At 45.0% G+C, this 20,880-nt stretch overlaps 1 protein-coding gene across 1 annotated transcript in view; it reads left to right on the top strand.

The window, feature by feature from the left end:
- The window catches only part of LOC138674484 (dynein axonemal heavy chain 3-like), a 3,367,401-nt gene that overhangs the window by 1,294,964 nt on the left and 2,051,557 nt on the right, over positions 1-20,880 (top strand). The window contains 1 exon segment of the mRNA XM_069762320.1: positions 18,118-18,316. Within this exon segment, the coding sequence (XP_069618421.1) occupies positions 18,118-18,316 (199 nt within the window).

Below are 20,880 nucleotides of genomic sequence, written 5' to 3'. Positions count from 1 at the left end.
TTGTCATTGGGCATGTAACACAAACTCCGCCCGCTTAGAGTCATCATAGCTAGAGCCGGGTTGCTATGGACACGCAGACGCTTGTCTGGCCCATATTACCGCTCACACACATATACATTTGAAGGGCTCAGAAATACATCACATCTCAAGCGCTATGGTGCTTTGCACATCCATATGTTCACACAGCCTAGTAAGGGGTACAGGTCCACCCTCTACCCCCTACTCCGCAATCTAGCATTAGGCGAAATACCAGAAAGCACACATAGACGCATGAGGAAATTCCTCCTATACTGTGTCTTAACCAGACACTCGCAGTATAGTAGTAGTGGTTGTAACAGTGCTCCGCCCACTTGCCACACTCATGGCAAAAGCAAGATTGTAGTGGGCCAGAAAGTCATAACTAAATCGCCCCCTGTACATAAATGCCAGGAGTTCTCACATAAATCAAAATTTAAAAATCTGGGCACTTCACACATGTGCAAGATCTTATATCATTGTAGAGGGCGCAGATAGATAATTCCTCCACTATGTATCTATACAGAGTTAAGTTGGGTGCCGTTAGGCACATCAACCTATATACCATCAAGAATAATAAACCATATATTGTTTGGAACCAATGTACAAAAGGAGTTAGCCCACCATATGGAACTCATGACAAACCGATGGAAAAACATCATGAAGTAAACATGACAATACAGGGCAAATTGCCCCGGATATAGCCAGAGTCCTTGCCTGCTACTTCACTCCCCAGGGGCAGTTGTGCCAGTGACGAGAACATCAAGAAATAGAGGTTTAAAACAACACAGGCACAACTGACAAGAACTTCCTGCCAGCTGCCCAATTATCTCATATAATCTCACCTCAGCACTTTTAAGCACACAAAAAGTAGTGATAAGAGCAAGGTACCCTGGGGAAGGACATAGCCTCAACTGACATATCTTTGAGGTCTCATTTATGTGAAGATTTTTCGTTATGTCTTTGCGTATTATTTGTGCCCATTAGTGCACCATCGGGTTGAATATCCAGTCCCCTCTAATGAGGTTAACAAATATATACATGCTAGATGTACCATCCACAGGGGCAAACAACCCCAACAGACACACCAACTGGGCATCACCCCGTGTTACATCTATCTACAATTAAATAAATAAGGCAGCACACTGCAGCGCTAGAACATACAAACTTGAAATACGAAATTTGAACTGCATTACTGCACTAGAAATATGAAAAATGAGAGCGTTTAGCGCATAAAAATGGCCAATTTTATGTGTACCTGGTAGCCACTTTACGGCATCTCTCTTATACCAGGTCCTACGCTTGCCTTACCTCGCTGAGAATAAACGTCTCCATCTGAATGGGTACATGTGAAACCTCTTCCTAGACTAAAATTCTCTCTCTCTATGGAGGGGCATTGGACCTGCTGTAATCAAAACACCTGTGGCTAGAAGGCGGAGTGCACGATCAGAAGGCTAGAGAATACATTTCAAAATCCTGACCTGCACATCCAAACATAGGTGCTGAACCTAGAGTCGCCAACTCGTATATAGTTAAATAAATAAGGCAGCACACTGCAGCGCTAGAACATACAAACTTGAAATACGAAATTTGAACTGCATTACTGCACTAGAAATATGAAAAATGAGAGCGTTTAGCGCATAAAAATGGCCAATTTTATGTGTACCTGGTAGCCACTTTACGGCATCTCTCTTATACCAGGTCCTACGCTTGCCTTACCTCGCTGAGAATAAACTTCTCCATCTGAATGGGTACATGTGAAATCTCTTCCTAGACTAAAATTCTCTCTCTCTATGGAGGGGCATTGGACCTGCTGTAATCAAAACACCTGTGGCTAGAAGGCGGAGTGCACGATCAGAAGGCTAGAGAATACATTTCAAAAACCTGACCTGCACATCCAAACATAGACTAAGTGTGTTAGGAGTCGAGTTTCCTCTGCTGCACAGGGGGAATCTCGATCCGTCTCCGCTGCGGTCTCCCATTCCCCTCCAGCCGCAGTGGAGTCTGCTCAGCAGGGACGTCGATCCCAGCGTCTCGCTCAGTCTGACTCTGTGAGAAGAGTTATTGCTGCTTCTCCAGCTTCTGCCTTTGAAGCCTATTCTGGTCAGAAGCGAGCGGACTTCTCTGGGACTAAGTCCTTATCTGCACACACTGAGCATGCCCAGGGCAAGATCTCCCGTTGGAGATCGAGGGTCATGTGCTCAGGCTCTGCGGCACATTCCATTGGTCCTCTTGGCAGGTCCTAGAAGGGCAAAAGTTCTGTAGCCATTTCCTGTGCTGCAGCTATATAAACTGCGCATGACCGCACGGCCATGCGCTAGTATTGTCTTACAATTGATATGTGTGTATGTGTGAGTGCAAGTCGTTCTTGGTTACCCCTTCCCTATTGAATGTCTGTTCGCGGAAGGTGTACGGTTGCTATCTAGCGCCCGACTTAGCCTACTACACTATACACACATCACAGCGTCCTGTAGCTGTGCCTGCCAGTACGGCGCCGTGCGCCTGCCTTGCGCTTTCCATACCCAAGTCTGGGTGGTTAGTGGCGTCCGTTAGTGCGGCATCGCTCGCGCACTTGTGCGCTTATATTTCTGAAGGTTCTCTACACACCCAGTTGCGGTGTTGTGCCAGCAAGGGCCTAATCGGGCTTCAATCCCTTCTGGGGTTAAGTCCGCTGGCCACTTGCTCGCTCTCTAGTGCGGTATTGCGGTCCTGTGAATTAACAGGATCGCTTTCCTCACGCTGGGTGAGGTTTAACCCACGCGTGTTTACTTTAGTGTACCGCTATAGAGTCTGCAAATTGCTAGCAGCAGGTTCTCACCTGCACGGTGGACCCCGGACTGCGAACGCATCTTCGTCACCTGTCTTGGTGCGTTCCGCCAGTCCTAACATAATACTAGCGCCAGGGTCTGGCTAGTAAATGGCAGACGGTCAGCGTCTACAGCAGTACATCCAGCAGCTGGAGGGTAGGTTGGCGGCTCTCGAGCGCACAACCTCAGCTGTGGACGTTACTGCTGTCGCTGTTCAGGCTGCAAGTGCAGCTGCAGCCAGTTTGTCCGCTGCCACCCCTGCTCCGACCTTATCCCGTCTCCCGCTTCCAGACAAGTTTGCTGGTGACAGTAAGCCATGTCGGGGATTCGTGAGCCAGTGCTCCATACATCTCGAGCTGCTGGCTGCACGTTTTCCTACGGAACGGGCGAAAGTGGGATTCATTATATCTCTCTTGTCGGGCAGGGCGTTGGAGTGGGCAACGCCGCTTTGGGAACGTGGTGATCGTGTGGTGCAGAGTGCTCCTATCTTCCTGGACGCTCTGAGGCAGGTCTTTCTGGGACCTCGTGTCACCCACAATACCGCGCTCCAATTGTTGGCAATTACTCAGGCTTCGTCCATGGTCAGCCAGTTTGCCATCCTATTCCGGACTCTAGCTTCTGAGCTGGAATGGCCGGATAAAGTCCTTATTCCGGTGTTCTGGAAAGGACTGGCAGATCATGTGAAGGACGCCTTGGCCACCAGGGAGATTCCCGCCACACTGGAGGAGCTTATTACTATAGCTACCCGCATCGATCTCCGTTTTAACGAGCGGAGGTTGGAGCGGACCCAGTGTAGGCAGAGGTTTCGGCTGGCTCCCATCTTTGCCAAACCTCTAGAATCTCCTGTTATGGCGTCCGACTCCCATGAGGCCATGGAGGTTTCTCGAGCGGGATCTAGGTCTCAGACCGCTCGAGTACCTGTGCTATGTAAAAATTGCCAGCAACCGGGACATTTCGCTAATAAATGTCCACGGCGGTCGGGAAAACGATCGCGTCTAGTGTCCATTGGAGGAGGTTCACTGGACACCGCGGCATTTTCCTCAAAATTGTCCTTTAAAGGGACAATCCTGTTAGGCACATCCACTCTTACAGTAGAGCTTTGTGTGGATTCAGGAGCAGAGGGAAATTTTATGTCTTCTGCTTTTGCTCAGCGCCACGCAATACCTCTGGCTATGCTAGCCAAACCAGTAACCGTGAGAGTGGTGAATGGGTCGACACTTCCATTACAGATCACACATCAGACTGTCCCTTTCACGTTAGCCATGTCCCCATCCCACCAGGAGACTATTTCCCTTCTTGTCCTTCCCGAGGGAATGGATGAGATTCTGCTGGGAATGCCCTGGCTTCGTTTCCACTCCCCACATATTGAGTGGACCTCTGGGAGGATATTGGGTTGGAGCGAATCCTGTAAGGGCAGATGTGTGAAAGAGTGCGTTCAGGTTTCCACCACTGAGATACCCGCAGATCTCTCTACTCTCCCCAAACACTATTGGTCTTATGCAGACGTCTTTTCCAAAAAAGCCGCGGAGACCCTTCCGCCTCACCGTCCCTATGACTGTCCTATAGATCTCTTGCCTGGAGCAGAACCTCCTCGGGGACGTGTCTATCCCCTCTCTCTCCCGGAAACGGAGGCTATGTCCCAATACATCCAGGAGAATTTGGCAAGAGGATTTATTAGGAAGTCAGTGTCACCAGCTGGGGCAGGGTTCTTCTTCGTACAGAAGAAGAATGGAGAGTTGCGTCCTTGCATAGACTACAGGGGTCTTAACGCCATCACCGTTAAAAATAAGTACCCGCTGCCCCTGATTTCTGAGCTTTTTGATAGGCTACGGGGAGCTAAGGTATTTACCAAATTAGACCTGCGGGGAGCTTATAACCTGATTCGCATTCGTGAGGGGGACGAATGGAAGACGGCGTTTAACACCAGAGATGGGCATTATGAGTATCTGGTGATGCCCTTCGGGCTCTGTAATGCCCCAGCCGTTTTCCAAGACTTTGTCAACGACATCTTCCGGGATATGCTTTCCACCTCGGTCGTAGTCTATCTGGATGATATTCTCATCTTCTCTCCAGATATTGACTCCCACCGGAGAGATGTTGGCAGAGTCTTCGACCTCTTACGGGCAAACTCTCTTTACGCAAAGTTGGAGAAGTGTGTGTTTGAGCAGGAGTCTTTACCTTTCTTGGGCTATATCATCTCTGCCCAAGGATTGGCTATGGATCCTGCCAAACTACAGGCTGTGATGGACTGGCAAGAACCCCATTCACTTAAAGCGGTGCAGCGCTTTATGGGGTTCATTAATTATTACCGCCAGTTCATCCCCCATTTCTCAACTTTGGTAGCTCCCTTGGTAGCCCTCACCAAGAAGGGAGCAAATCCCAAAGTGTGGTCTGAAGAGGTCTCCAGGGCCTTTTCTTCTACTAAGTCTCATTTTGCTAGCGCTCCCATCCTACATCGTCCCGATGTCGATAAGCCGTTTATAATGGAGGTGGATGCCTCTTCCGTTGGTGCTGGAGCAGTCCTCTTCCAGAAGGATGCTCAAGGTCGGAAGCATCCGTGCTTTTTCTTCTCCAAGACCTTCACACCAGCGGAGAGGAATTATTCCATCGGGGACAGGGAGTTGCTAGCGATGAAATTGGCTTTCTCTGAGTGGAGACATCTCTTGGAGGGGGCTCGTTTTCCCTTTCAAGTATTTACAGACCATAAAAATTTGCTATATTTGCAAACAGCCCAGAGGCTAAATTCTCGCCAGGCCAGATGGTCCTTATTTTTCTCCCGATTCCACTTCACCCTCCATTATGTCGCTGGGGAGAAGAACATTCGAGCTGATGCTCTTTCTCGCTCTGTTGTGTCATCTGAGGAGGAGGAAGGAGAGCCTCGGCTTATTGTTCCTTCTGAGAGCTTGAGAACCGTGGCTCCGGTGTCGCTTGAGTCTGTGCCTCCAGGCAAGACTTTTGTGCCCATAAATTTGCGACCGGAGGTTCTCTCTTGGGCTCATTCCTCCAGGGTGGGTGGACACTTTGGGACTAAAAGGACATCTGAGCTGCTGGCGAGGACGTACTGGTGGCCGCATATGCTGCGAGATGTCAGGGATTACGTTCTGGCGTGTGTCTCATGCGCCAAAAATAAGTCTCCTCGACAACGGCCGTCTGGGTTACTCTATCCCTTGCCGGTGGCAGACAGGCCCTGGGAGATGGTCGGGATGGACTTTGTAGTGGGTTTGCCCAAGTCTCGCGGCTGTACCGTCATTTGGGTAATTACCGATCATTTCTCGAAAATGGTGCACTTGGTGCCGCTCCCACGGTTACCTTCTGCACGGGCCTTGGCAGCGTTGTTCATAAGACACATCTTCCGCCTACACGGCATGCCAGACAAAATTGTCAGTGACCGGGGTCCCCAGTTTGCGTCTCGGTTCTGGAGAGAGCTTTGTCGTCTTCTCAGCATTGAGTTAAATCTCTCTTCCGCATATCATCCCGAGACGAATGGGTTGGTAGAGAGGGCCAATCAGACTCTGGTCACATATCTGCGACATTTTGTTTCTGCCAGGCAGGATGACTGGGCATCTTTATTACCATGGGCAGAGTTCGCCCTTAATAACGCTGTAGCCGATTCCACCGGTCAGACTCCTTTCCTCCTTAATTACGGCCAGCATCCGCGGGTTCCTGTGCCTATGCCCGTGTCCTCTGCTGACTCCAGGGTGGCAGACTGGGCAGTGGAGGCACGGGACATTTGGGACCGCACTCAGGATGCCATTCGGGCCTCGAAGGAGAGAATGAGGTCCTCCGCCGATGCACATCGGCGCCCTGCCCCGGCCTTTGCTCCTGGCGACTTGGTGTGGCTCTCCGCCCGTAACATCAGGCTGCGAGTTGAGTCCACTAAGTTTGCTCCTCGCTACTTGGGCCCATTCAAGGTCCTCGAGCAGGTTAATCCCGTGGTCTACCGCCTGGCTCTTCCTCCACGCTTGGGTATCACCGACACCTTTCATGTGTCCCTCTTGAAACCCGTATACATGTCCCGGTTTTCCGAGTCATCTGCCGGGACATCGGGTTCGTCTACGGACGATTACGAGGTGAACGCTATTTTGGGGTGCAAGGTGGTACGCGGCAAAAAGTTTTATTTGGTGGATTGGAAGGGTTATGGTCCAGAGGACAGGTCTTGGGAGCCTGCTGAAAACATTCGGGCCCCACAGCTCATTGCTGCCTTCGAGCGTAGCGAGGCCCAAGGAGGGGGGGGCCCTAGGAGGGGGGGTAATGTTAGGAGTCGAGTTTCCTCTGCTGCACAGGGGGAATCTCGATCCGTCTCCGCTGCGGTCTCCCATTCCCCTCCAGCCGCAGTGGAGTCTGCTCAGCAGGGACGTCGATCCCAGCGTCTCGCTCAGTCTGACTCTGTGAGAAGAGTTATTGCTGCTTCTCCAGCTTCTGCCTTTGAAGCCTATTCTGGTCAGAAGCGAGCGGACTTCTCTGGGACTAAGTCCTTATCTGCACACACTGAGCATGCCCAGGGCAAGATCTCCCGTTGGAGATCGAGGGTCATGTGCTCAGGCTCTGCGGCACATTCCATTGGTCCTCTTGGCAGGTCCTAGAAGGGCAAAAGTTCTGTAGCCATTTCCTGTGCTGCAGCTATATAAACTGCGCATGACCGCACGGCCATGCGCTAGTATTGTCTTACAATTGATATGTGTGTATGTGTGAGTGCAAGTCGTTCTTGGTTACCCCTTCCCTATTGAATGTCTGTTCGCGGAAGGTGTACGGTTGCTATCTAGCGCCCGACTTAGCCTACTACACTATACACACATCACAGCGTCCTGTAGCTGTGCCTGCCAGTACGGCGCCGTGCGCCTGCCTTGCGCTTTCCATACCCAAGTCTGGGTGGTTAGTGGCGTCCGTTAGTGCGGCATCGCTCGCGCACTTGTGCGCTTATATTTCTGAAGGTTCTCTACACACCCAGTTGCGGTGTTGTGCCAGCAAGGGCCTAATCGGGCTTCAATCCCTTCTGGGGTTAAGTCCGCTGGCCACTTGCTCGCTCTCTAGTGCGGTATTGCGGTCCTGTGAATTAACAGGATCGCTTTCCTCACGCTGGGTGAGGTTTAACCCACGCGTGTTTACTTTAGTGTACCGCTATAGAGTCTGCAAATTGCTAGCAGCAGGTTCTCACCTGCACGGTGGACCCCGGACTGCGAACGCATCTTCGTCACCTGTCTTGGTGCGTTCCGCCAGTCCTATCAAAGTGTGAACAGGTGCTGAACCTAGAGTCGCCAACTCGTATATAGTTAAATAAATAAGGCAGCACACTGCAGCGCTAGAACATACAAACTTGAAATACGAAATTTGAACTGCATTACTGCACTAGAAATATGAAAAATGAGAGCGTTTAGCGCATAAAAATGGCCAATTTACAGCAGGTCCAATGCCCCTCCATAGAGAGAGAGAATTTTAGTCTAGGAAGAGGTTTCACATGTACCCATTCAGATGGAGACGTTTATTCTTAGCGAGGTAAGGCAAGCGTAGGACCCGGTATAAGAGAGATGCCGTAAAGTGGCTACCAGGTACACATAAATTTGGCCATTTTTATGCGCTAAACACTCTCATTTTTCATATTTCTAATGCAGTAATGCAGTTCAAATTTCGTATTTCAAGTTTGTATGTTCTAGCGCTGCAGTGTGCTGCCTTATTTATTTAACTATATACAAGTTGGCGACTCTAGGTTCAGCACCTGTTCACACTTAGTCTATGTTTGGATGTGCAGGTCAGGTTTTTGAAATGTATTCTCTAGCCTTCTGATCGTGCACTCCGCCTTCTAGCCACAGGTGTTTTGATTACAGCAGGTCCAATGCCCCTCCATAGAGAGAGAGAATTTTAGTCTAGGAAGAGGTTTCACATGTACCCATTCAGATGGAGACGTTTATTCTCAGCGAGGTAAGGCAAGCGTAGGACCTGGTATAAGAGAGATGCCGTAAAGTGGCTACCAGGTACACATAAAATTGGCCATTTTTATGCGCTAAACGCTCTCATTTTTCATATTTCTAGTGCAGTAATGCAGTTCAAATTTCGTATTTCAAGTTTGTATGTTCTAGCGCTGCAGTGTGCTGCCTTATTTATTTAACTATATACGAGTTGGCGACTCTAGGTTCCGCACCTGTTCACACTTAGTCTATGTTTGGATGTGCAGGTCAGGATTTTGAAATGTATTCTCTAGCCTTCTGATCGTGCACTCCGCCTTCTAGCCACAGGTGTTTTGATTACAGCAGGTCCAATGCCCCTCCATAGAGAGAGAGAATTTTAGTCTAGGAAGAGGTTTCACATGTACCCATTCAGATGGAGACGTTTATTCTCAGCGAGGTAAGGCAAGCGTAGGACCTGGTATAAGAGAGATGCCATAAAGTGGCTACCAGGTACACATAAAATTGGCCATTTTTATGCGCTAAACGCTCTCATTTTTCATATTTCTAGTGCAGTAATGCAGTTCAAATTTCGTATTTCAAGTTTGTATGTTCTAGCGCTGCAGTGTGCTGCCTTATTTATTTAACTATATACGAGTTGGCGACTCTAGGTTCAGCACCTGTTCACACTTTGTCTATGTTTGGATGTGCAGGTCAGGTTTTTAAAATGTATTCTCTAGCCTTCTGATCGTGCACTCCGCCTTCTAGCCACAGGTGTTTTGATTACAGCAGGTCCAATGCCCCTCCATAGAGAGAGAGAATTTTAGTCTAGGAAGAGGTTTCACATGTACCCATTCAGATGGAGACGTTTATTCTCAGCGAGGTAAGGCAAGCGTAGGACCTGGTATAAGAGAGATGCCGTAAAGTGGCTACCAGGTACACATAAAATTGGCCATTTTTATGCGCTAAACGCTCTCATTTTTCATATTTCTAGTGCAGTAATGCAGTTCAAATTTCGTATTTCAAGTTTGTATGTTCTAGCGCTGCAGTGTGCTGCCTTATTTATTTAACTATATACGAGTTGGCGACTCTAGGTTCAGCACCTGTTCACACTTAGTCTATGTTTGGATGTGCAGGTCAGGTTTTTGAAATGTACATCTATCTACAATGTGATGTCATTAGCAGACGGAAGACAGCACAAGTCTTGAGCACCCACGTTTCACCTCATGTTGTCCAATATATAAGCTGGATGGCACAACATAGACAAAATGAACCATAAATAGAGAATTTTACTGTAACAAAATATTAAATACTTTAGAAGATCCATAATTAACATTTTATTGAGTACATATCCACCACTGGGTGGGCATATAATAGGAAACAGTTAAACTCAGAATAAAACAAAAAAGCCCCCCGACACATTGTGGAGGTGAATTCACTTGTCAAATCATTTTGAAATAGCCGAGTAGTGAGATTTGTAGTCCCACAGAAGGGACTTCACATTCCATTGGAAACATTCAAAACCATCTACCAGACTAATCTCAGTAACATAATATACAATACAAGATGCCCACCGGTAGTTATTACCTTATACCAAATATATATATCCCCCGTGGGCTCCCAAATTTTGCATGTGTTTGTTGTTACTTGAAGTAGGCATCTGCCCCTATTAACACATACCTCGATACTGGTATTATGACCAACACGGGAAAAAAACTCCAATTTTAGAAAGAGAGATTCCACTGTGGAACCCAATAATCTGCGCCAAATGTGTTTCAAATTAGAATTCAAATTTTCATGGAACCATACAAGACGATAATGTTCACACAGACATCACTAATAGGGATATATAGGCTTAAGCTGAAGTAATAACCAGTATTGTTCACATAGAGGTTCAAATCGGTGCTATAGAATCAAATGTAAGTTACCAATCCTTTTAAAAAAAAAAAAAAATCCTTTTGAAAAACTTGTTTCCATCTGTCATTTGTCATTTGGGTATTCTCCTGTGGCTAGGCTCATTGTATTCAACTTTGTTATGTGCAGGTTAGGTCATATATTTTGGGTATACTGATGGCCATTTGGGTCTTGAATTGACCCTTGCCATCGGAGCTCTTCAGTGAACGTACATATGTTTACATGAGTCACGCCTTGGTAACTTACATTTGATTCTATAGCACCGATTTGAACCTCTATGTGAACAATACTGGTTATTACTTCAGCTTAAGCCTATATATCCCTATTAGTGATGTCTGTGTGAACATTATCGTCTTGTATGGTTCCATGAAAATTTTAATTCTAATTTGAAACACATTAGGCGCAGATTATTGGGTTCCACAGTGGAATCTCTCTTTCTAAAATTGGAGTTTTTTTCCCGTGTTGGTCATAATACCAGTATCGAGGTATGTGTTAATAGGGGCAGATGCCTACTTCAAGTAACAACAAACACATGCAAAATTTGGGAGCCCACGGGGGATATATATATTTGGTATAAGGTAATAACTACCGGTGGGCATCTTGTATTGTATATTATGTTACTGAGATTAGTCTGGTAGATGGTTTTGAATGTTTCCAATGGAATGTGAAGTCCCTTCTGTGGGACTACAAATCTCACTACTCGGCTATTTCAAAATGATTTGACAAGTGAATTCACCTCCACAATGTGTTGGGGGGCTTTTTTGTTTTATTCTGAGTTTAACTGTTTCCTATTATATGCCCACCCAGTGGTGGATATGTACTCAATAAAATGTTAATTATGGATCTTCTAAAGTATTTAATATTTTGTCACAGTAAAATTCTCTATTTATGGTACATTTTGTCTATGTTGTGCCATCCAGCTTATATATTGGACAACATGAGGTGAAACGTGGGTGCTCAAGACTTGTGCTGTCTTCCGTCTGCTAATGACATCACATTGTAGATAGATGTAACACGGGGTGATGCCCAGTTGGTGTGTCTGTTGGGGTTGTTTGCCCCTGTGGATGGTACATCTAGCATGTATATATTTGTTAACCTCATTAGAGGGGACTGGATATTCAACCCGATGGTGCACTAATTGGCACAAATAATACGCAAAGACATAACGAAAAATCTTCACATAAATGAGACCTCAAAGATATGTCAGTTGAGGCTATGTCCTTCCCCAGGGTACCTTGCTCTTATCACTACTTTTTGTGTGCTTAAAAGTGCTGAGGTGAGATTATATGAGATAATTGGGCAGCTGGCAGGAAGTTCTTGTCAGTTGTGCCTGTGTTGTTTTAAACCTCTATTTCTTGATGTTCTCGTCACTGGCACAACTGCCCCTGGGGAGTGAAGTAGCAGGCAAGGACTCTGGCTATATCCGGGGCAATTTGCCCTGTATTGTCATGTTTACTTCATGATGTTTTTCCATCGGTTTGTCATGAGTTCCATATGGTGGGCTAACTCCTTTTGTACATTGGTTCCAAACAATATATGGTTTATTATTCTTGATGGTATATAGGTTGATGTGCCTAACGGCACCCAACTTAACTCTGTATAGATACATAGTGGAGGAATTATCTATCTGCGCCCTCTACAATGATATAAGATCTTGCACATGTGTGAAGTGCCCAGATTTTTACATTTTGATTTATGTGAGAACTCCTGGCATTTATGTACAGGGGGCGATTTAGTTATGACTTTCTGGCCCACTACAATCTTGCTTTTGCCATGAGTGTGGCAAGTGGGCGGAGCACTGTTACAACCACTACTACTATACTGCGAGTGTCTGGTTAAGACACAGTATAGGAGGAATTTCCTCATGCGTCTATGTGTGCTTTCTGGTATTTCGCCTAATGCTAGATTGCGGAGTAGGGGGTAGAGGGTGGACCTGTACCCCTTACTAGGCTGTGTGAACATATGGATGTGCGAAGCACCATAGCGCTTGAGATGTGATGTATTTCTGAGCCCTTCAAATGTATATGTGTGTGAGCGGTAATATGGGCCAGACAAGCGTCTGCGTGTCCATAGCAACCCGGCTCTAGCTATGATGACTCTAAGCGGGCGGAGTTTGTGTTACATGCCCAATGACAACCGAGCCCTAGCTGTGACGATATCAAGTGGGCGGGGGGTTGCTAAACGCTCATGGCAACCGGACCTAGACGCAGCGCAGAGGGGACGCCCTCGTGCGCATGCGCTGATAGAACTCTTTAGACGCCAGGAAAGGGAATTCAGCGCCGACTCTCTCCATGCCTCCTCCGGTAAGCAACTCAGCTGCCGCTACTTTGTGTGATTGGTTTATATAAAAGGACACAACTTACCAGCAAGAGACACCCCTGACGAAGCCACTGTGTGTGGCGACACGCGTCGGGTCAGCACACCTCCTGTCTTCCACTCCCCAGGTGGCTCTGTGTGCGCTCTGCAGCTCTGGTTGTCACCACGCTACTATGGATCTCATGACTATTTAGGCCTGGTGGCCTTGGTAATGTGTTAGCAAGCGTCTTTTTGGATAACGCTACATTTTTCATTGTTTGAGGCCACTAATGGGGGTACATTGTGTGTTATTGGGTCAGTGGACATTCAGCCTGTAATGAGACTGATGGACGTGATCTGCTTCTACACCACGTATACACCATTCAATAGATAAACGTGTTGGTATTGCATTATTTACTGGCTCCCCCTTTAAGTGTTGTACTATATGCCTATATAGATTTCTCTGTTTACTGATGTTGCTAACTCGTTATGTGATTTTTCAAGGGGTCTTTTTTCACTCTTCCATTGTGCTGAGTATTGTTCACATAGACATCACAGTTATAATTACCACTGTTACATGTATATATGTTATTCGTATGAGATATTATATGTAAAGGGGTGTGGATATTCAGGGGGTTTGGCCCTATTATAGGCCTAGGTTACGTGTTTGTAGGTCACATGGTTGACCGATTTTAAATGTTTTTAATATTTGTTCTCTGTTGGTTTTTTGTGTCCATGTTGTATATTTGTATGAAATAAAAATTTATATATTTTTTCATGTGATCCATGCCTTAGGTGATCCCCTTTTATGGTCTATTCTTTTTCTTCTTTTTGTATAATGGTATATTGTAGTTAGACCTGGTTGGATCCCTTTAGAAATTGTGGTGCCCCCTCTCTTTGTTTAGTATGAGTCCAAGAAGAGGTTTCACATGTACCCATTCAGATGGAGACGTTTATTCTCAGCGAGGTAGGTCAAGCGTAGGACCTCGTATAAGAGAGATGCCGTAAAGTGGCTACAAGGTACACATAAATATGGCCATTTTTATGCGCTAAAAGCTCTCATTTTTCATATTTCTAGTGCAGTAATGCAGTTCAAATTTCGTGTTTTCAAGTTTGCATGTTTTGGCGCTGCAGTGTGCTGCTCTAATAAACATAGGTCTGATAAATCGCACTTTAACTCCAAAAGAAGTTTTATTGTCCTGAACCACAGTACAGTTTAAGCCCCCAAAACACAATATATTAGCAATATTACTAGAATCTGCCAAACATTTAATCCCCCTTCACTGGAAACAGGAAGTTCCTCCAAACAATTCAGAATAGATGAAAAAAGTTAATGTGATTCGACATCTTGAAGAGCTCACTAGCTGGGAATCCTTCACACATTCTCAACTTCTTAATATCTGGAAGAGATGGAAATCTGGTGTAACAAACTAAATTATAGTTGTCAGATTCCAGGTTTTCTGTTCTCTCTTCTGTTATTATATGCCCTATTGAAGTCTTACACTTATCTCACTCAATGCTACTTTTCTGTTGAACTAATACCATATTGAAATACAGCCTAATACATCCTGATTATAGCTAGGTCCATTTTCTTGGTACTTAGTTTTATTCTGTTTTTTTTTTATATATATTTGTAGTTGTCTGCTTTCCAGTTTCGTCTACATTCTTCTCAAAATGTTTTAAGCATCACATGGTGCCTCTTGTGTTATCATTGTTCCATTGCATCTCATGACTTGTCACAGTTGTGTAATTTTTTTTACTAAAATGTTTAAAGAACTTTATTAAAAAACATTATTTTTCTAAAATTTGTGGTCTACCAAGCTGACATTTGTGCAACCTGAGTATGGCTGAGCAGAAAAGCAGTTTGAGCTGTTGCATGAGGTATCAGGGCTCCCAGCACTGCAGGCTTACACCAGTCCCTCACCCACCTCATCTTAATTTAATCTAATTTCAAAGCTGTAAATGCTGGGCCAGACCCTGATACCTCATGCATGGCCCATGACTGACTGCTGCTGGGCCATTATATAGTTTATACTGTGGGTGAATTGATGCCACTTTTCCTGGTGTCTGCCCTTAATTTGAGTTGTTTTGGCTGCTTTTTGCCACCCCCTGAGGGTGTTGTCTATGCGTTTGGTTTTGCCTTCCATTGAATTCAATGGGGTTCGGATATGTTCAACGATCTGTTCGACAAACACAAGGACGGTCGCCGAATCTGTACCGAAACTTGAAAGGTTCGTTCATCTCTTTTATGGCTCTTGGAAGGAGGGGAGATAAAAACAAAAACCCAAAAATATAAATTGGCTATGGCATGAAAGTGTTTAAAGGTTTTGACAAATTCCATTTATCAGTTATTATGGCAAATTATTTAGTACAGCTTAATACAGTGACTTATAAGAGAACGGTAATTTTCTCTAGTCCTCTAAAAAGCTCCAAAAGGCCCAAATCTCTCAAAAAGGACTGAAATCTTTGCTGTAGAAATGCCAGAGGGGTACCTTTTTTTTATGAAACATAACAAGGCTTGAAAGCATTTTATGGAAGCTAGAATAAGTGAGAACAATCAACATTGCTCAGATACTTTCTTCTTGGCTCTAGAATATTTTGAAATGAGTCAAAAGACATGAATTGCTCTGAAAATGTGCATTGCATGTATTTTTGAGATTATATCCAATTTACATAATGTGATAGTTTGTTAATAAATAATGTTTTCTTGTCATAGCAAGTGCGATCACATGAACTGGACAATTTGTAAACTAACTTTCTGATTTTTTTAAGTGTATTCCCTATGGCAAAAATGCAGTATAAAGTTCATATATTTAATGCTTGTACATGTGTTGTTGGACACAAAATGCTAGCTTCTACACTTTCTAGTAAGTATTTAATGCAGTCAAAGCAGCTTGTACCTGTTTACACTTGCTTCATTTTGTTAGGAGGTACAGGTCACTTTTTGTTTCTCTCTAATACTTTATCAGCCATTACAAAAAAATAGCAAGTCCAATGACAAAGGAAATGCATAGACACCTGCAAAGACAGTTGGCAAAGACAGTTTCTCAATCTCAATAACTGGTGACTGATTCTCTGGGCAGTTGCAATGTGTTGTCGGAACTTGCATGGCTCGATGGCCAGTTAAAGCTCTTATGTAATGTTATTATAATTGTAATAAATACAATACACAACCCTTACATCAAGCTGATATAACTCATATTAATACTTCTTGGAGTGACACTTCCACAAAAGAAAATACTGAAATTTGAATCAGGTTGTAAACTCCATATCAGGGAGAAAGATAATACATGAAGCAATGACGATCACAGACTGAATTGAACCATAGTGGAGATTTATCAACTAAAAGTACCAACTAACATACAGTGGGGCAAAAAAGTATTTAGTCAGTCAGCAATAGTGCAAGTTCCACCACTTAAAAAGATGAGAGGCGTCTGTAATTTACATCATAGGTAGACCTCAACTATGGGAGACAAACTGAGAAAAAAAAATCCAGAAAATCACATTGTCTGTTTTTTTATAATTTTTTTTGCATATTATGGTGGAAAATAAGTATTTGGTCAGAAACAAACAATCAAGATTTCTGGCTCTCACAGACCTGTAACTTCTTCTTTAAGAGTCTCCTCTTTCCTCCACTCATTACCTGTAGTAATGGCACCTGTTTAAACTTGTTATCAGTATAAAAAGACACCTGTGCACACCCTCAAACAGTCTGACTCCAAACCCCACTATGGTGAAGACCAAAGAGCTGTCAAAGGACACCAGAAACAAAATTGTAGCCCTGCACCAGGCTGGGAAGACTGAATCTGCAATAGCCAACCAGCTTGGAGTGAAGAAATCAACAGTGGGAGCAATAATTGGAAAATGGAAGACATACAAGACCACTGATAATCTCCCTCGATCTGGGGCTCCACGCAAAATCCCACCCCGTGGGGTCAGAATGATCACAAGAACTGTGAGCAAAAATCCCAGAACCACGCGGGGGGACCTAGTGAATGAACTGCAGAGAGCTGGGACCAATGTAACAAGGCCTACCATAAGTAACACACTACGCCACCATGGACTCAGATCCTGCAGTGCCAGACGTGTCCCACTGCTTAAGCCAGTACATGTCCGGGCCCGTCTGAAGTTTGCTAGAGAGCATTTGGATGATCCAGAGGAGTTTTGGGAGAATGTCCTATGGTCTGATGAAACCAAACTGGAACTGTTTGGTAGAAACACAACTTGTCGTGTTTGGAGGAAAAAGAATACTGAGTTGCATCCATCAAACACTATACCTACTGTAAAGCATGGTGGTGGAAACATCATGCTTTGGGGCTGTTTCTCTGCAAAGGGGCCAGAACGACTGATCCGGGTACATGAAAGAATGAATGGGTCCATGTATCGTGAGATTTTGAGTGCAAACCTCCTTCCATCAGCAAGGGCATTGAAGATGAAACGTGGCTGGGTCTTTCAACATGACAATGATCCAAAGCACACTGCCAGGGCAACAAAGGAGTGGCTTCATAAGAAGCATTTCAAGGTCCTGGAGTGGCCTAGTCAGTCTCCAGATCTCAACCCTATAGAAAACCTTTGGAGGGAGTTGAAAGTCCGTGTTGCCAAGCGAAAAGCCAAAAACATCACTGCTCTAGAGGAGATCTGCATGGAGGAATGGGCCAACATACCAACAACAGTGTGTGGCAACCTTGTGAAGACTTACAGAAAACGTTTGACCTCTGTCATTGGCAACAAAGGATATATTACAAAGTATTGAGATGAAATTTTGTTTCTGACCAAATACTTATTTTCCACCATAATATGCAAATAAAATGTTAAAAAAACAGACAATGTGATTTTCTGGATTTTTTTTTCTCAGTTTGTGTCCCATAGTTGAGGTCTACCTATGATGTAAATTACAGACGCCTCTCATCTTTTTAAGTGGTGGAACTTGCACTATTGCTGACTGACTAAATACTTTTTTGCCCCACTGTATGTAAACATAAACAGGCATTTTTTTCATGTAAAAAGTATCCATAGCCAAATTACAGTGAACATTGGGATAAACATATTTGTGTACATGCAACTTATACTTATTTAGGGATAGGCAGTGATTTTTGAAGGACGGGAAAATCTGTTCAATTGCAAATCTGATCTAATAATCATTCATTGTTTATACTGTATTTGTCATCTATGCAAAGCTTACAAATTTATTTGTAACTATTTTTCAGCTCGAGATGTTGTTTCCAGTTTGAACAAACGTGGAATCTCTAAAATTTCAGATTTCAGTTGGATTGCACAAATGAGATCTTACTGGGAAAAAGGCAATGTTGTAGTCAAAATGGTCACCACGAGTGTCCGATATGGATATGAATATTTGGGAAACTCTAGCAGGCTTGTTCTTACACCACTCACGGATAGATGTTTCAGGTAAAATATGTTTGCATATAAACCTCCTATGAATTTACTTTCTTTTCTGTCTTCGTTAACTTTTCTCCAGCTCCCTAAAAATGTATTTCATGAACTAAAATTTTGCTCCATATTTAACCCCTTCACAACCATTGACATGATTTAATCAGCAGCTAAGTGCCTTTAATAGTCCAAGGCAAATCAGTTCCCACATTTCCTATTCCGTTTTATTACTCAGTGTGTATATATATATATATATAAATATAATTAAAGGGAACTAGTAATAAGGATGTTAACCTGCAGCTATAGGGTTAATCTGCAGGTTACCAGCATTATTATGCTGTCCTGGTGCCTGCAAACAGCCAAATGCAGCGGGGAGAAAATGATCTTTATTTTCCCTGCCATCATTCTGTATTCAGCTATAGTGGTGGGGCAGCGCTGATTCAGTCACACTCTGAGTATAAAAAGTGGCTGCTGTAGCCTTGCCCCAATCCCTGATTGACATCTGGCTGCAATATAAATCCAGTGTCACTCAAGGCCTTGGGCACTGTTACAGTGGTCACTCTGTATATTCAGAGTATGACTGAACCAGCCCCCCCCCCCCACCAATATGACTGAATACCGAATGCTGGTTGACAGAATAAAGATAATTTTCACCCCGCTGCATTCAGCTGTGTGCCGATGTAGTGCCCAAGAGGACCATGGGGCACTCGGTACTGGGTCTGACACAGTTCTTAAAAGGGAAGGTCATGGCAGCAGTGACTCAGTCCGTGGCCCTGGGCATACAATAAAAGTCCGGAAATAAAAAAAGGGAAAATAAAGTTTGTAAGTGAAAAGGGGAAATGTTCTTGACGCCACCCGTGGTGTTCGGCGATGAGATGGTGACCGACGCTGCAGTTCAGATCCTCTGGGGCAGATGGTGATGCAGCAGAGTTGGTGCAGCTCCCCACAGGTAGAGCTAACTCCAAGACAGATGTAGTGATGTATGATAAGATGGTGGTTGTGGTTATGCTGGGCAGGTGACGCAGCAATGACTCAAAGGACACAGCAAGGTGCAGCTTCCACTTTTACTTACAGTTTCCAGTCCACAAACACCAACCAGATGCTATGTTCTCTCCTCGGGTCAGTGGTCCAGCAAACTCCCAGGTAGATTGGGATGCACTTTTCCAGGACTCCTTTCGTATGCCTTTCTCTGGCCATCTCACTACGCCTGCTTCCACTTCTCCTGCCCAGCGCCTTACCTACAGTGTCCCATGCCAGCAGCCCCGAACCTGGTTGGGCGACGTGTTTCTAATCTCCTTTGTCCTATGTGGCTGCCTTTTTGACGAAGTGTGGGTGGCTGTGGCTGTGACTTTTGCAAAAGCCACAGCCTCCATTTTCTTAGCTGAACTTGAAGTTTTCTACTAAGTTGGAGCCAGTCCCCTGACTGCGACCTGGTCCCTCTACATCTGGATGTGGGCCCCACGGGTGGCTTCTGCACTTCCAGTGTCCCTAGGACCTCTTCTGTCTTCCCGCGAGCTTCCAGGACCAACTGCTCTAGCACGCAGTCTTTGTAATCTCTCGCTAGCTCCCTCTAACTGGGAGTTCCTTTTAGTACATCTGCTCCGCTCAGGTCCTCTCTCCAACTCCTCTGACTCCCGGTCTCTAAGCTCCTCCCCCTATTTCCTACCTACCCCACTGTTGTGAATTCTGCTCTTGGGTTCCCTCCAGGGGTTGCAGGTGGGAATGCAGTTGTCTCTGACTCGCAGTCCTGGCCAGGTGTATCTGATGATTACAATTCTGACTGGGATATTTAGGTGTGCAGGATCCTTTAGCCCTTGCCAGTTGTCAATGTTCCTTGTGAAGTGTTGGATCACTTTCTGGCTTCTCCTGCTTGCTGCCAAATTCAGAAAAGATAAGTGTTTGGTTTTTTGTATCTGTGGCACACTGCTGCGTGCTTCTTTCAGTTTTATTCCTCCTCTGATTGTAGGATTCACTGGAGTTGCAGATTTACGCTCCTACATCTTTTAGTTAGATGTAGGAAGTTTTTTTGTATTTTCTGCTGTGGATGATTTTGAAGGGTTTTAATACTGAACGCACAGAACTCTGTCCTATCCTGTCCTATCTAGCTAGAGTGGCATCCTGTGCTAAATCCTGTTTTTCTGCCTGTGTATGTTTTTTCCTCTCTGACTCACCGCCAATATTTATGGGGGGCTGTCTATCCTTTGGGGATTTTCTCTGAGGCAAGTTAGTATTCCAATTTCCATCTTTAGGGGTATTTAGTCCTCTGGCTGTGTCGAGGTGTCTAGGTGTGTTAGGTACACTCCACGACTACTTCTAGTTGCGTTGTTAAGTTCAGGATTGCGGTCAGTATAGTGCCACCTTCAGTTCTCATGCAGTTCCAAGGTCACCGGATCATAATAGTACAACTGGCCAACAATAAGTTAAATGCATCTCAGAAGAAGGGAAGGAAGCTCTTGAGCCATTTTTTTTTCTTCAGTCTGTTTTGTGTTCTCTTCTCTCTTAATATTTAGGTGGCTGAGGAGCCTGGTGCAAGCATGAATGTTCAGGAATTAGCTTCTCGTGTAGACCAGCTTGCTGCTAGG

This window comes from Ranitomeya imitator, chromosome 4 (assembly GCF_032444005.1).
Source record: "Ranitomeya imitator isolate aRanImi1 chromosome 4, aRanImi1.pri, whole genome shotgun sequence".
In the NCBI taxonomy this organism is placed as follows: Eukaryota; Metazoa; Chordata; class Amphibia; order Anura; family Dendrobatidae; genus Ranitomeya; species Ranitomeya imitator.
Note: the sequence above shows the minus strand (reverse complement) of the source record. Positions and strands in the feature narration are given on the sequence as shown.